The 14,262-nt window shown below is 40.0% G+C and overlaps 1 protein-coding gene across 2 annotated transcripts in view; it reads right to left on the bottom strand.

The window, feature by feature from the left end:
- Window positions 1-11,247, bottom strand: part of PTAR1 (protein prenyltransferase alpha subunit repeat containing 1) — a 34,884-nt gene extending 23,637 nt beyond the window's left edge. For both annotated transcript variants that reach the window (XM_040089815.2, XM_040089816.2), the window contains exons 1-3: window positions 11,157-11,247; window positions 7,431-7,600; window positions 1,454-1,520 (exon numbers count right to left, since the gene is read on the bottom strand). In XM_040089815.2, the coding sequence (XP_039945749.1) occupies window positions 1,454-1,520; window positions 7,431-7,600; window positions 11,157-11,242 (323 nt within the window). In that variant the 5' untranslated portion in view covers window positions 11,243-11,247. The remainder of the gene's footprint in view (window positions 1-1,453; window positions 1,521-7,430; window positions 7,601-11,156) is intronic.
- Between the last annotated feature and the right edge of the window lie 3,015 nt (window positions 11,248-14,262).

The following is a 14,262-nucleotide window of genomic DNA, read 5'->3' as shown; positions in this document are numbered from 1 at the left end:
TTGTGTCTTTTGGTAAATCACAGACATCATAAAAGAGAAAACAATCCTCATCCATATTCCTTAGCATTTTTAATTCCACTTACAACTTTGAACTACTCTTCTCATGAGCATAAAAGCTAACTCTTTCAGCTGTCGGACATTTAAAAAAAAAAAAAAAAAAAAAAAAAAAAAAAAAAAAAAAAAAAAAAAAAAAAAAAAGCGCCAGACTGATAAGGATGAATGCATGTGCAATAAAAAAATTCCACAAAACATAAACCAAAACTCAATTATAAGTACCAGAAGATGAGATTACTGAAACAGCTCTAGTACTTATATAAGCTCCTAATTCCATTTTATCACTTCAAAGCTACTCAAACTATACATTTTCATGACAGTAAACCCTTTGCTATCACATTCATCCCGCTTTTTTAGACCCGAGATAGAAAGATACAGAACATAGCAGAATCCTTCAGAACTACGTAAGCAGGGAAAGAAGAAAAAAGAAAAAGCTGAATTTGCCATAACTGGGGCTGACAACTAGATGTAGCCATCATCTTTCTAAGTCATTTTGTTAATGCACCACCTGCAATAGTGCACCATAAGTACAGAAGTCCTATTTTCTGTCAATGGATTCCTAGGGGCTATCATAGTTTTCCTATTTCCTTTCATAGCCCTCCAGCCCTTCTGAAACCATAGTTTTAACACTGTCTCCAGTCTTACCTATGCAACAGAAAGAGAATATTTCTCCAACTCTGAAATTTACAGAACAGTCTTAAGATTACAAAGTTGCAAGGAATTGTTGTTTCTGCACCTCCCAAAGAGCAAGGAGTTAAAATCCTACTCCTCCTCCATTATGACTCCCGGACGAGTTCTGAAGCTTGACCAATGATGAAGCCATACTAAACCCAACAGGTACATGAGGGGATAGGAGAAATGTGTTTGAAATAAAGGGTAGACACCTTCTCCCCCTCTCTTGCAGTGTATCTACTGAACTTTGACAGCCTGCACTGGTAGTGGCAGAAAACTAAACTGGAATCTCAAAAGAACTCAAGGAGATCTAAAAATGACAACAGTGAATACACACAGCAGACAGCAGTTGAGCACGAACTGCAGGAGGAAAGAGGAATGGTAGTACAGTGGGATTATACACCTTGAAAATGTGGTGCATACCTGCCTTCAAATGCAGCACTGTAATCTTAAGCCTGCAATTAAAAAAAAAAACAACCCAAAACACAACAATAAAAAAGCCAACCAACCAAAAACCCCAAAACCAACCACTCAACCCAACAAAAACCAAAAAAGGGCAGTCTCAAACTATCTGCAGCATATAGAAAGGAAGAGATTTTTAATGTTCCTTCAGCATGTCTTAGCTGTTAAGTTCTTGCTGTGTCACTAACAAACACTTGAAACAAAGCTTTCAGCTGACTCATTTAAGACCCAGGTCTTTTGATGGCATTTTTTGATGACAACATACCTCACATTCCAAGCAGTGGTGAAGTCAGGGTTCAGCAGTAGCAGGGTACATGTGATATCTATCAGCTCTAAAATGATGGAACAAGAGACATTAAGATTAGTAATGATTTGCACATAGCACTGATCTCTGCAGTCCCTTACTACTTCTCATTCCTGTAAGTCTCTCTGATACAGGCTACTGTACCTCTGTAAAATATTGCTCTCATTCCAGAAGAAAAGATGGCTTAATTTAAGAGGGAGCAAGATTGACTATATCCTTCCTTTTCATTATTGAAAATAATGAACTAAAAATGAGTATGCCCTCAGCAAGGAAATATAATTATATAACATCCTTGAGTATTCAGTGATTTTAATCACACACACACTATATATGAGAAGCAGAGAATTGTTTGAAGAAAATCCAAAGATTTTTAAATACTACAGAGAAGTAAAAAACACCCTACTATTTTAGAACAAGTCTGAGCTGCAGATGGCTGCCACATACCATACGGTTACAAAAACCACACACACTATAAAAATCCTGCAGCTACAAAATTAAACACCCAGCTATGAATGAGGATTACGAAAGTACTCCCTATTGAACTGTACAGAAAACACTTTAAATATATGTGAATCACTTCAGACTGAAGTTTTAACACTAATTCAATAAAAAACCCAAAGCAAAACACAAAACATTTGCTTGCATCCCTGCATGTTAGCACTGTACACTGTAGATTTATGTATTACACTTATTCTTAACTATGTCATAAAAACTAAATGTGGCTATCCAATCTTTTGAGGTCAATTAAATTTCGCTACATTCTCTCCTAATCACCCTGTGTTTAACATACTATTAGATCATACTTCAGGTAATTTCCAGCAAATAAGAGGCACTTCATTACCTGAAGGAAAAAGAAAAGGATGGTATCTCAGGGAAACAGATCTCTTGTTAGTGCAGTTAATATGACTGCAAAATGAACTGTGAAGAAATTCAACAGCAACAGGACATAAATTAATTCAAAACGCAAAGGGACGTGGCTTCATGTATTTCTAAAACAAGAGTCAATAATTAAGTAGGTCTAAAAGTGAAATACCTTCATATATTACTGTGTGTCTGCTTGATTATTTATGTCCAACAAAGACATTTTGTGTTTTCCATTATGTTCTTCCTTATGAGAAACATGCTTAAGCCACCATATAACACGAGGGGTGATGAGGGGGTGTGGAATTCTTTAGTGTACTGTTGACTTTGCAATAAGTAATGCTTTCAAGAATGTCTCAAGGAATGAACTCAACTTTCTATTTTCACAAGTTTTAGTTAAACCCCTCTTTGCTGCCAAGGAATAAATATTTCTCATACGTGCACAGCTTCTTCCACATTTGCTGCCTGAATGTACAAATACTATTCCTTGATTTACTCAATTCCTGAACCAGCAAAGTATTTCAACACTCATTTAGTTTTATGCAGCTGACTATTCCAATCCAAATAACCAGGATTACTCACATACACAAAATCAAACACCTACATAAAATTAAACAACTGCTAAGTGTTTTGTGGCTACTGTTTCAATTTTACATTAAAAAAATTAGTTTGAAACATTTACCAAAACATCATTTTTATATGGAGGTATAGTTAAAATTGTGAGATGTGATTGTTTCATGTACATTTTCCATTTTACTTACAAAAATGGTTTTAGTAATTATTAGGTACTACTACTGTACATGTTATATGCACATCAAGCAAAAGTTTATTATAGCTTATTTCAGTCTTTTGAACGCTTCCCAGAAAACATTTTCAGAGTCTCCTTGGAACAATATAATTTGTTTAGCCATGACTTCCAGTTAACATGACCGTTCTGGTAAATCTCAAAGGTCTGTAACAGCATCCAATCAAGTCCAAATTAAACAGAATTTGTTTGCATTTTGTCCATTTTCCCATTACAGAAGCTCACTGCATCCTGAATATTATCAAAGGAAAGATGCAGATATAAGGAAAATCTCCATGTAACACCCAGTTCGTTCGTATCAGTGTTCTTTGATATAAGTAACAGATGAAGATTCATGAAGTGTGGATTCTGAGCCAGAGATGTGAAATGACACAATTTAGTAACCGCTAAGCCACTTTTTAATAGGAAGTCTTATGACAGATCTGGAACACAATGATAGTAGTTGCCAACTATTCCTGTGTCAGTAACAAAACCCACCTTTTATTTGTAATTTAAAATTACTTTCTACTAGATACGTTTCAGGAAAACTATTGCATTATAGGTACTCACACTGAACATGTCCTTTTGCATATTAAAGTCTCCCCAGCTGAAAAAGGACAAATAAAACCTCTTCTCACACATTTGAAATTGACATTTGTAAACGAAGAGAGAAAGCAGAATGGAGTTCACTTTCAAAAGAAAGCCAAACAAGTTGCAGTCACTAGACTAAAATCCACGCTACTGCAGTATTCACTGACAGAGTTTACTGAGCTGCATTTTGAGAGGAAGGGGTCTGCAAGGTTTCACCTGTGAGGGAAGCAGAGGCCTGCGGACACCATCCCTGCGGCATTGGCAGGTGTGATGGTATCACAACAAAGCACCTGCACTGGTGTGACTGGAGCAGGCTGCTAGTACACAGATAATGGCTTTCAGCCGTCTTCAGACACCCAAAAATGTGACATAAATCTCAAGTGTTTGTAGTTTGGCTTGAAAAAAGTTTTTCTCTGTGTGGAAATTTCGATGGTTAGACTTAACAGTAACACTTGAGACTAAAATGAAGTCTCCCTGCTGAAGATCTGCAGCGTAATAACAATACACATCACAAACACCTACCTCAAACCTCCAAAAGCACTGCAATGAGAACCACTGGGGTTGCTAAGACTGCCTGTGCCAGTAGGTTCAACTCTTTAAATGCTAAAGTTTGTATTTAACTATGTGTCAGTTAACATTAATTATACTGCCTGTATTAAAGCTCTGTTTATTGAATTTTGTAATTGCATTCTGAATTTCAAATTTGGAATGATGTCTCAATCACCAATTTCTATCAGAACTGAATAAACCAGCAGCAGCAGGTTGGAGGCTGTTATCAAAAATATCCTGGTCTTAGTAAGTCCAACCATAAACCAAAAAGACCACGAAAAAATGGAAGTTCCTTATGTTAGCAATACAAATCCCCTAGGAAGAGAGTCTTTTAAAGATGTCTGTAATGAGAAAAAACAGTCAAGAAAATAAATTACGTAAAAATAAAAAATAAAGGGCAATGTAACATTTATAAAGTCCACAAAATACTTTTCATGGATAATCACATAATGACATGATATCAACCCCCTAGGAGAAGTGTGGGAAACACAATGACACAAACACACAAAAAATCTGTCAGACAAAAATAAAACACAATCAATAGGTCAGTCATACCCAACAACACACGAAAACATTTCAAGTTCTTTAAGCTATTCTTTTGAAGGGTAATTAATTCTAAGGATCAAGCCGGTGCACTGTTACTCTCACACCACCCAAGATGTATAGCTAGCACTGGAAGACTCTATGTTGCCAGAATAGGCTCCTCCTTGTGATGGTGTGTCTGCCATTTCATGCTACACTTTCCAAAATGCTCGCATTATATGTTTATAATAAGGAATCAAATTGTGTTTAACAAATCAAAGCGTGTTTAGCAAATCTAGACCCCACCATCAGGCAGACAAAAGCAGGCAACACTCTCTGACTCAAGAATGCTCCCACTCCAAGATCCACTAAAGACTTCAATCTTCTTTCTCCACATAATCTCCAAAGGCAAAAGAAGTTCAAGTGCACATTTAACAGACCTGACCAACACCACCAGGCTGTGCTGTACACTACACTTTAATAAGCATCAGTGCACACCTGGCATCATCCACTTAAAGTGAAACAGACTACAGCAATAAAACACTAAAGAAGAGAAAAGCAGGTATCAAAGGAGAAACGCTACTGACCAGACATCATCTCCTTATATACACAAACCTACTCTCAAAACTTACCTAATAGTAATACCAAGTAGTACACCATGTTAGTTATGCCTAGGTGCTAGAATCTGCACCAGATGTATGCTAGCATCCCACTTTTTAAAACATTAAAACGTTAGCTATTTCATAAAGCAGCCAGGAAGACTGGCTTTGCTATAGCTGCAATCAACACAAGCAAATGAATGGTGGCTGTTTGGTATACTTCAGGAGGGGAAGACAATCCCACACATTCTGAAGCAAAATGGACACAGTCAGTGCTTTATGGACAGGTTAGTTACACGTAAACAGAAGAAAATTAAAATATGGTAAGAGTTTAAAACTGAAACCCAGTTGCATGTGAGATACTCAAGATCTGAACTCTGTGAGTAGTCACAGGATGCTCTTCAACAGAACAGACATCCCTCTTTCTGAGGGATGTGAAAAATACCATAGCAGGTAATAGATACCAGAAAGAAGTCTCTAAAAAAAAAGAAAACAAAAACAAACAAACAAACAAACAAAAAAAAAACACCCACAACCACCCAGAAATAAGACACTGAGAAGCGCAGAATAAGAAAATTCTTTATTCCAACTGCTATTTAGAAGATACTGCAACCATAAACAAAAAACTTGTTTCATAAACTAGTTATTCTTTTTCATTCTTACTCTGAACAGGACACCTTATAAGCAAGTCAAATACCTCCTATGTCACACCTGTTCATAATTCTTCATTTTGAATTTTTTTAAAGAACATACACAGAAGAATTTTTCAAGCAAGTTAAACTAAAAAACAAAACAAAACAAAGATATGAGAAACAAATAAAACATTACAATTATCAAGCTGTAGGGACTAATAATTTCTGGTACCTCTACATCTGAAACCAACAGCACTCATTTCCTACAGTAGATATACATCACCACATTTTCCTTTTGACTCAGGAAAACAAGAGAAAATTCCTTCAGTACCAACTAACATCACTTCCTCAAATAACTCACTGAAGTAAGTTGTCTGTCTCTAACCTTTCCAGTTTGGGCAAGACAGAAAGAAATTTTATTTTCAAATGACCCTAAACCTGTTTAAGTTAAGATGCACAATCCAAAGCCTGTTCTCCTCAGTAACCACCATTTCTTCCAGAATAGTTTAAACTGGCATTAGGAAGCACAAATGATGCAGACAGAGGCATTGAGTGGACCCTCAGTCAGTTTGGAGATTACGCCACCATAGGTGGGAGTGATCTGCTGGAGGGTAGGAAGGCTCTGCAGGGGGATCTGGATAAGCTGTATCAGTGAGCTGAGGCCACTTGTATGAGGTTCTGATGGGTCCTGCCCCTGGGTCACAATGTCATGCAACACCACAGGTTTGGGGGAAAGATGCTTGGTGGAAAAGGACCTGGGTTGCTGGCCAAAACCAGCTAAATATGAGCCAGACGTGCCCCCAGATGGTCAAGACGGCCAAGGACATCCTGGCTTGGATCACAGCAGCGCGGCCAGCAGGATCACATCAGAGATCATCTCCATGTACACCAAGACATCGAGGTGCTGGAGTGAGCCCAGAAAAAGGCAACGGGAGCGCAAGTCTTATAAAGAGGAGCTGAGGGAGCCAGAGGTGTTTAGCCTAGAGAAGAGGGAACTTGGGGGACCTTACTGTTCTCCAGAACTACATGAAAGGAGATTGTAGCCTGGTGAGTGTCAATCTCATTTCACAGGTAACAAATAATAGGAGGAGAGAAAATTATCTCAGGCTGCACGGGAAGAGGTTTAGGTTGAATATGAGGAACAACTTCCACACTGAAAGTACTGTCAAAATTGAAACAGGCTGATCAGGAAGTGGCAGAGTGACCATCCCTAGAGGTATTTTGCAAGACATGTAAACACAACACTTAAGAATGTAGTGTAGTTTAGCATTGACTTGGCAGTGACAGGTTTATGGATAGACTCTGATCTTAAAGCTCTTTTCCAAACTAAATGATTTTATAATAAGTAAAAAAGTGCACTAAAAATCACATAACATACACTTCTCCAACTCAGAACTCACCATCCTTGTTCAGCCACTGTTTTCTCTGTCTGTAGAGAAGAAGTTTATTGTGGACATATGGCAAAAGAAACTTCACACACCAGCTCTCCACACCAAGCTTGTTTTCTACCAGGACAATAGGGCTCCGGTTATATCTGGCTTCAGGGCAGGGTATTAATCCAATTTCATCTCTTAAAAGAAAAAAATATAATTAAGTTTATTTCCAATCTGTGACAATTATTTTTCTCAACAGAGCATGCTGGCAACGCTTGTCAGCCAAACAGTCCATCATCTTTTTTCCTTGTCTTTGCTGAAATCTGTAATCTGAAAAGTTTTATTTGATTTTCACAAAGATCCTAAATGATAAAGGCCTCATTTTTTCTGTTTTTAGACTACCATCCAAGCAGTTTAACTCAGCTGAATCAACACATGGTTTTGTAATAAATATGCGACAGAAGTGTAACAACTGCTTCAGCAAGAGAAACAGAACATTGCTAACTAGTACAGGCACCTGACTGACCAAAAGCTACCCAGGTGTGCCCTGCCATGACCAGGTGCTCTGAAACTAAAGATCACACAGAAGAATATAATCACTTCCACATGTCCCATTTTTCATTGTCCTGTGCAAGGCAGCATAAGCAACAGGGGGAAGATTTGAGACACAGAGGCCAGTCTAATTAGATGACAACTCTGTATGAGAAACTTAAGCCTTTAAAACAACAAACACGAGCATTTGTACCAGCAAACAAAGCAGAAGAGACAGCTGTTTAGTTTCAATGGGCCATACCATATTTTACTTTTTTGTCAGGTTTTTCTAGCATGCTGAGTAGCAGCTTCAACAGCTTCTTAAAAATAAACACAGCTCATCAAAGATTCACACTTGTTTGGACAGAAAGCAACATTATTTTATACTTTCCATTACACATCATTTCTCCACCAACTCCCATTAAATGGAAAAAATTGTTGCTAAAGAGGGAAATCCTCAGATCTCATACAGGACAAAAAAGATTTCTTGTGATCTCAGAAAACAAATTCTCCATCTTAAGTCTTCTTAACACAAGATTTACAGATATACTTCGAGTGTCAGCTCCTCAGCCTCAACTCAATTATCTTAAATAAAATTTTTTACTGGGTACTCCAAGCATGCTGATTTAGTACTGTGTCCTCCCGAGACTGTTACTGAGGTAATCAAAAGTGGCACAGTGTGCCTGTTTAAGAACATATTTGCTTATTCAGAAAACAGATTTGATCTTCCCTATATCACAACATTTATCACAAGCCACAGAAAACACAGGTAAGGTGAACTCAAGGTAAAACACTTGCAAATCATGTGGTTCTGTCTCCAAATACACACTCAGGTCCCTTCAGCTTCTCTGGTCAGCTGAGAGCAGAGAGAAGAATAAAGCATTCTCCTACACCCCTAAAAGCAAGAAATGGTTATCAAACCAAGATCCCTATCTGTGCTGCTTCATTTAACACAAGTCAAGCTCTTCAAGAAGCAAGATTAAACCTGAAATGACATTCCAGTCTGCTTCTTTCAGAACAGTAACTTAATAGCCAGAAGTTTGTACACATTGCTGGGCCCTTCTTTCATGAACGCTAAACCCAGTCCTCAGCCAAACTTTGCCTAGCCTTGCATACAGGGACGTCAAAGTTTCCAAAAGCAATGAAGATGCAGCAGGCATTGCTTGGCTAATTAACTCTGTGAATTACTGTAAGACTACCAGCTGAAATTACAAACAGTATACCGAAGGTAAACAGCAAGAAGAGAAAAAATCCACAAAACAAACATCCACACCTTCACTTATTACCAAATGCAAGAAGTCTGACTTGGGTGAGCTAAGTTTCACAATACTGCTTTGAACATGTCAAATAAGAGACATGTACAGTTTGCACAAAGCTGGCAAATCAGCCTGAAACACTTCAGAATGCACTCTGGAAACCACAATCACCAGAGAAGTGGACCCACTGCATACTGAAATATACTACGACAGTGCAATACAAAAAATGCTTTATCTAGTAACTACGTGGTTTTTGCGAAGATGCATCAGGATTTGTAATATGGTAACAATCTCTTCTCCAACACTTTGGTATCATTTTTGATGATTTATGTGGTTCAAAGATCATGTTGCATTCATTTCCTGAGAATCAACAGAATTCACAATGCCAAATACCAGGGATGCAGATTTATCGGGGGGGTGGGTGGGTGTCCTATTTCACAAAACAATTTATTGAGGGCACCATCTATTTGTTCTTCTGAACGTCCCTCAGATCTACAAAAGGACCACGCAACAGAGCGAGTCTACCAGGAGACACTCCGTAAGAACGTCAGAAGTGTCTGCTCCATCATGTACCCAAAGCAAGCCTCTGCAGTAGGACTCATGTGCAGACACTGCTGAATTACTGTTTGTGAAATGAAGTGACTGACCGTGCATAACATCCCTGGACATATGGTGGAAGCGGTGCCTGCTCATATGACAAGATTGCCCAAACTCACTGCGGAACAGTCAATGCCTGCATTTAAGTCAAGTGACAGGTGCAAAATGCTCGCAATACTGAAGGAGGCACCAACTGAGTGCTGCTTTTCATTGGTATTTGTATCTCTAGTCTAAAGTAGAGTTCAATTTCTCTCCCAAGGTATCCCAATTTTCTGATATTGTCTCCTGAAGTTTAGAAGTTATTTAGTGCTTTTACATTTATTTTCCTCAAAGTAGGCATCACAGTCATGTTCCAAAAATTTCACAAATTATTTCTATATTTACAGGATACTACATCAGTTCATATTCCTTATTTGCCATAACCAACATAGAGCTTGCATATAGGTTGAAAAATACTTCCCTAGTTTGTGTCTTAAAGGCCAGGGAAATATATTCTGGGAAACAAAAATATGGGAGGCATTTAAAATAGGGTTTCAAGGCTGGTCAACAACATTGAAAAATAAAACAGACCATCTGCCCCCCAGATCGCTGGATAAATCTGTCACAAGATAGCAGTTACTGTGATTTTCATAGTCATTCTCTCTTCCTCAAAACAACAAACAGCGAAAAGCACTGGCATTTCTACCAACAGACACGGGTTTGGAGGTGGCATTCACCACACTGCTGTTTGTGCAAAGGTGCAATTCAGGAGGCTTCAATCCTAAGCTTTGCTCCCACAAGCGCCAGAGCTCTGCTCCAGGTAAACACAGAACCCGCTGCTCCCCGCGGGCCTCGGCAGGGCTGGCCCACAGGCCGGGAAGGCTCAGCCCCATCCCGACTGTGCGACGAGTTTAATACTGCCAAACATCGAGTTCAGGGAGAGGTCACTTAGAAACCTTTCTTTAAAATATATTCATCGCTTCCAGACTGCAGAGCTCTCGCTGGTTTCCATGATTCGCTATGCTTTACCGGCGGGGCGGCTGTGGCCGCCGGGCTGCGGACACAGCCGCCCCGTTCTCCAGCGGCTCAGGCTACCGGAGCGAATCCAGGAGAAGCAGCGGTGGCAGGAGTGCACCGAGGACAGGGACACGGCGCCCGGCCCCGGCGAGGCACAGGTGCCACCGCAGCCGCCCGGAGCCGGCTCTCGCGCTCTGAGGAGACCCGGCCGGTCCCCGCGGCTGCTCACAGAGTGACCTTGGGCTGGGCCCCGGCCCCAGCCCCGGCCGGCCCCGCCGGGACCTGCACCCCGCCCGCCGGCGGCCGCGCAGCGCGCACGGGCCAGAGGGCGGGCAACGCTGCCTCCGCGCCGCCCGGCCCCGGCCGCACTCACATGTGTGGGTTCCGCTGGAAGGCGTTGCGGATGTCCTTCACGACCCGCTGCACCAGCACCGCCACCTCCTCCGGCGACTCGGCCATGTTCCCGCAGGCGGCGGCGGGAGCGCTTCCGGGGCAGCGCGGGCGCGGGAGGGCGCGGGGCGGGGCGGTGCCGGGGCGCGGCCGGCGGGGACGGGCGGGAGCGGGGCCCGTGAGTCAGACGTGAGTTTGTCGCTCCGTGCGCTCGGTGCGTCAGGAGTCGCGCTAGGCCACACAGCTTCAAAAGATAGGTTTTGCGTGTATAGCTTCCCTTTACTCCCAGGAGACGTGGGAGCGTTTATCTTCAAGGCTGAAGGCGAAGAGGTGGTTGCAATTCTGGACCGTAACTTACATATTTGTTTGTCATTAGCAGTTAATGTTTTACAAAACATTAACTGTGGGTAGGTGATTTGTCTTTAATTTGAAAGCTTACAATTTCATCATCATCTGCTTCATCTTTACCTTCCCTTCCACAAGAGGCCTGGTAGATCCTTCCATATATTCTCCTTAAAAATGAAATACAAACAAATAATAAAATGGCATATGGAACATTTTGCTGGGCCTTCATAATAGCCCATATATTAAGTGGGAAGATTTAGACTAAATAATGCTGGCTTCAGATAATTGTGTTATATGTCTGTGCTGTTCCAGGTTTTCATTCACTTTTTAGAATGTATAGACTCTGCTTTTATGATGTGTGGTGTCTAAAATTATTGAAGCAAACTGATACATTCTGGATGCCAAATAAGCAAAAATACAAATAAGAGGAAAAGTGTTGCAACACTTGGTGAGTATTGGGAGATATTTTTAGCTGAAAATTTCATACTGTTTTTTCAAAATAGCTTAGATTGCTGTATTCAGCATAACCCTGAATTTTTATTTTATGCCTATTTGCCTTGCTGAAAAGGGCTGAATCAGTTTATGTAATGGACAGTATATCTTTTCTGTCTCACTGTCTTCTCACTTTGTCCTGTGCAATTTGTTTGTGTATGGGTTTGAGTCACATTTGTGAAAAGCAGCAAATTGAAATTCATTCTGGGAGTACAGTGACTGAAGTAGTTCTATCTGTGAGGTTAGTTTGGTTTGGGTTTTTGTTGTTGTAATTCTGTTAAGAGGTTTTGATGAATTAGACCTAAATGAAACATCTTTAAGATGTCATTAATCATGACAAAAATACTCTATGTGTAGTCTGATTTTTGGGTTTGTGATGGGTTGGGACTCCGGTGGGTTTTTTTTAGTTTTAGTATTGGGTACAAGTAAAAATCATAACAATGCAAAGTTCTTAAAGTGCTGAAAATTGATACAAAAGTACTAATGCACTTAAACGTTTCAGAAGTAGTTATTTAGAACTGTACAATCAACAAACAATATGCTGTCTATGACTTCATGCATACCTTTTGAAGGGGACTGAATACTACCTTCCTATTCATATTTAGATATCATAATAAAAGGTATTTAAATTGTACATCTTAGCAATTATGTACATTGTCAAAGCTTGTAAGGTGGGCATTGGTGTTAATAATTGCACATGGTACTTTATAGTAGCTTGTGGGAGTGATTATTGAATTGTCAGCCAAGAATGCTCACTTGCTGTAACTTTGGGGAAATGATTATGATTTCTTTCAGAAAATATTTTGTTGGATTTCACATACACATATGGCATAAACTGTAGAACATAGAGTGTAATTAAGTAGTCAAGAATTATCTCTCTGTTACATATAGAAAAGAAATTTCCCTGAGTAATGCATTCCTATGTCATCTGGGGCAGTCTCAAAAGTATTGGAAACAATTTGCTTGAGGACTTCTCTCATGGGTACAGAATAATATGTCCTTCTAACGATCTAAAATGACATAACAAACTTCTAGTGCATTAAACTTGCCTCAGTAAATGCCTTTAAATCTTGCAGTTTAGATCCAGTTCACTGGTGTGAAATGTGATTGCTAATTTCTTTGTGGCCACCTTTGCAAAACATGTAGTAATCTTGGCTTGTTTCTGTGCCCCTCAACCATTTTAATTTGTTAGAGCTTTATGGACAAGTCCAACTGAGTTTAATGCAATTGATTTCAGTATTACATTTTTTGTGAAAACGCCTCAGAGCTGGTACTAGTTGTCCCCCTTTGTGAGGATGGAAACAAGTGCATGGGGAAATGGGCATATCAGTCTTAGTGATTTCCCGTGGCTTAATATTTTTCTAAGCAAATCCCATTGCATGGCCAACATGAGGAAAAGTGTATCACCACTGTCCTTGCTTTTCTATTCATTATAAAGATTGTTTGAAAATTTGGCAGCCATGGTACAAATGCCAGTGGTCACAGCACATTTTTTCATATAATGAAAAGCATGAGTCTTCAGACTTTTCAGTGACGGTTCTTTAACATCAGAGAATGTGGTGGGTGTGTATATGGTTTTATACTTAGTAGTTGTGTATGCATTTGCTTTTCGGGTTAGCAAACAAAAGTTGTTGCTGTTCAAGACAGGTGCACTCATGGTGACTGAGTTAACAGTACTTTGATTCAGGCCAAGCTGACAAACAGGCCTGACTGAAATCAACCCTGATGTGCAAACCCTGCAAACTTGTGTAAAGTCACATCTTTTTGGGGACTAATGCCCTGAGCCAGAACCACAATACCTTGTCTGGTCTGGAACTGGGTGGAATGAAGCATTGCTACTTTTTACACCTGCACACACTAAAGGGGTGTTGGACTACAAGGCTGTCACTTCACACTACAAGTGTCTAGGGTCCCCAGAGCCCACTGAGCTCTCCTGCACTGAGATCTCTCGGGCAGGGATGCTTCTCCGAGTTACCTCTCAAGTGACAGATTGTCTTACCCAGCATTTGGTGTGGGCAATGAGGGATGATCTTAAAAGATCTAAAACTGTATTGTAGACAAGCCAATTATTTATCATGCAGTAAGTACCAGGTTGTGCAACTGTTGTTCAGTTATTGTTTAATACAATATTTGGTTAACCCCACAAAATTGCCTCAGAGCTATGGAATCTTTGTGGTTAGAAAAGATGTTCAAGATCACTGAGTCCAACCTCTGACTAAACACAGTGTCAACTAAACCATAGCACTAAGTGC

The sequence above is a fragment of the Hirundo rustica genome, chromosome Z (assembly GCF_015227805.2).
Source record: "Hirundo rustica isolate bHirRus1 chromosome Z, bHirRus1.pri.v3, whole genome shotgun sequence".
Taxonomy (NCBI): Eukaryota; Metazoa; Chordata; class Aves; order Passeriformes; family Hirundinidae; genus Hirundo; species Hirundo rustica.
Note: the sequence above shows the minus strand (reverse complement) of the source record. Positions and strands in the feature narration are given on the sequence as shown.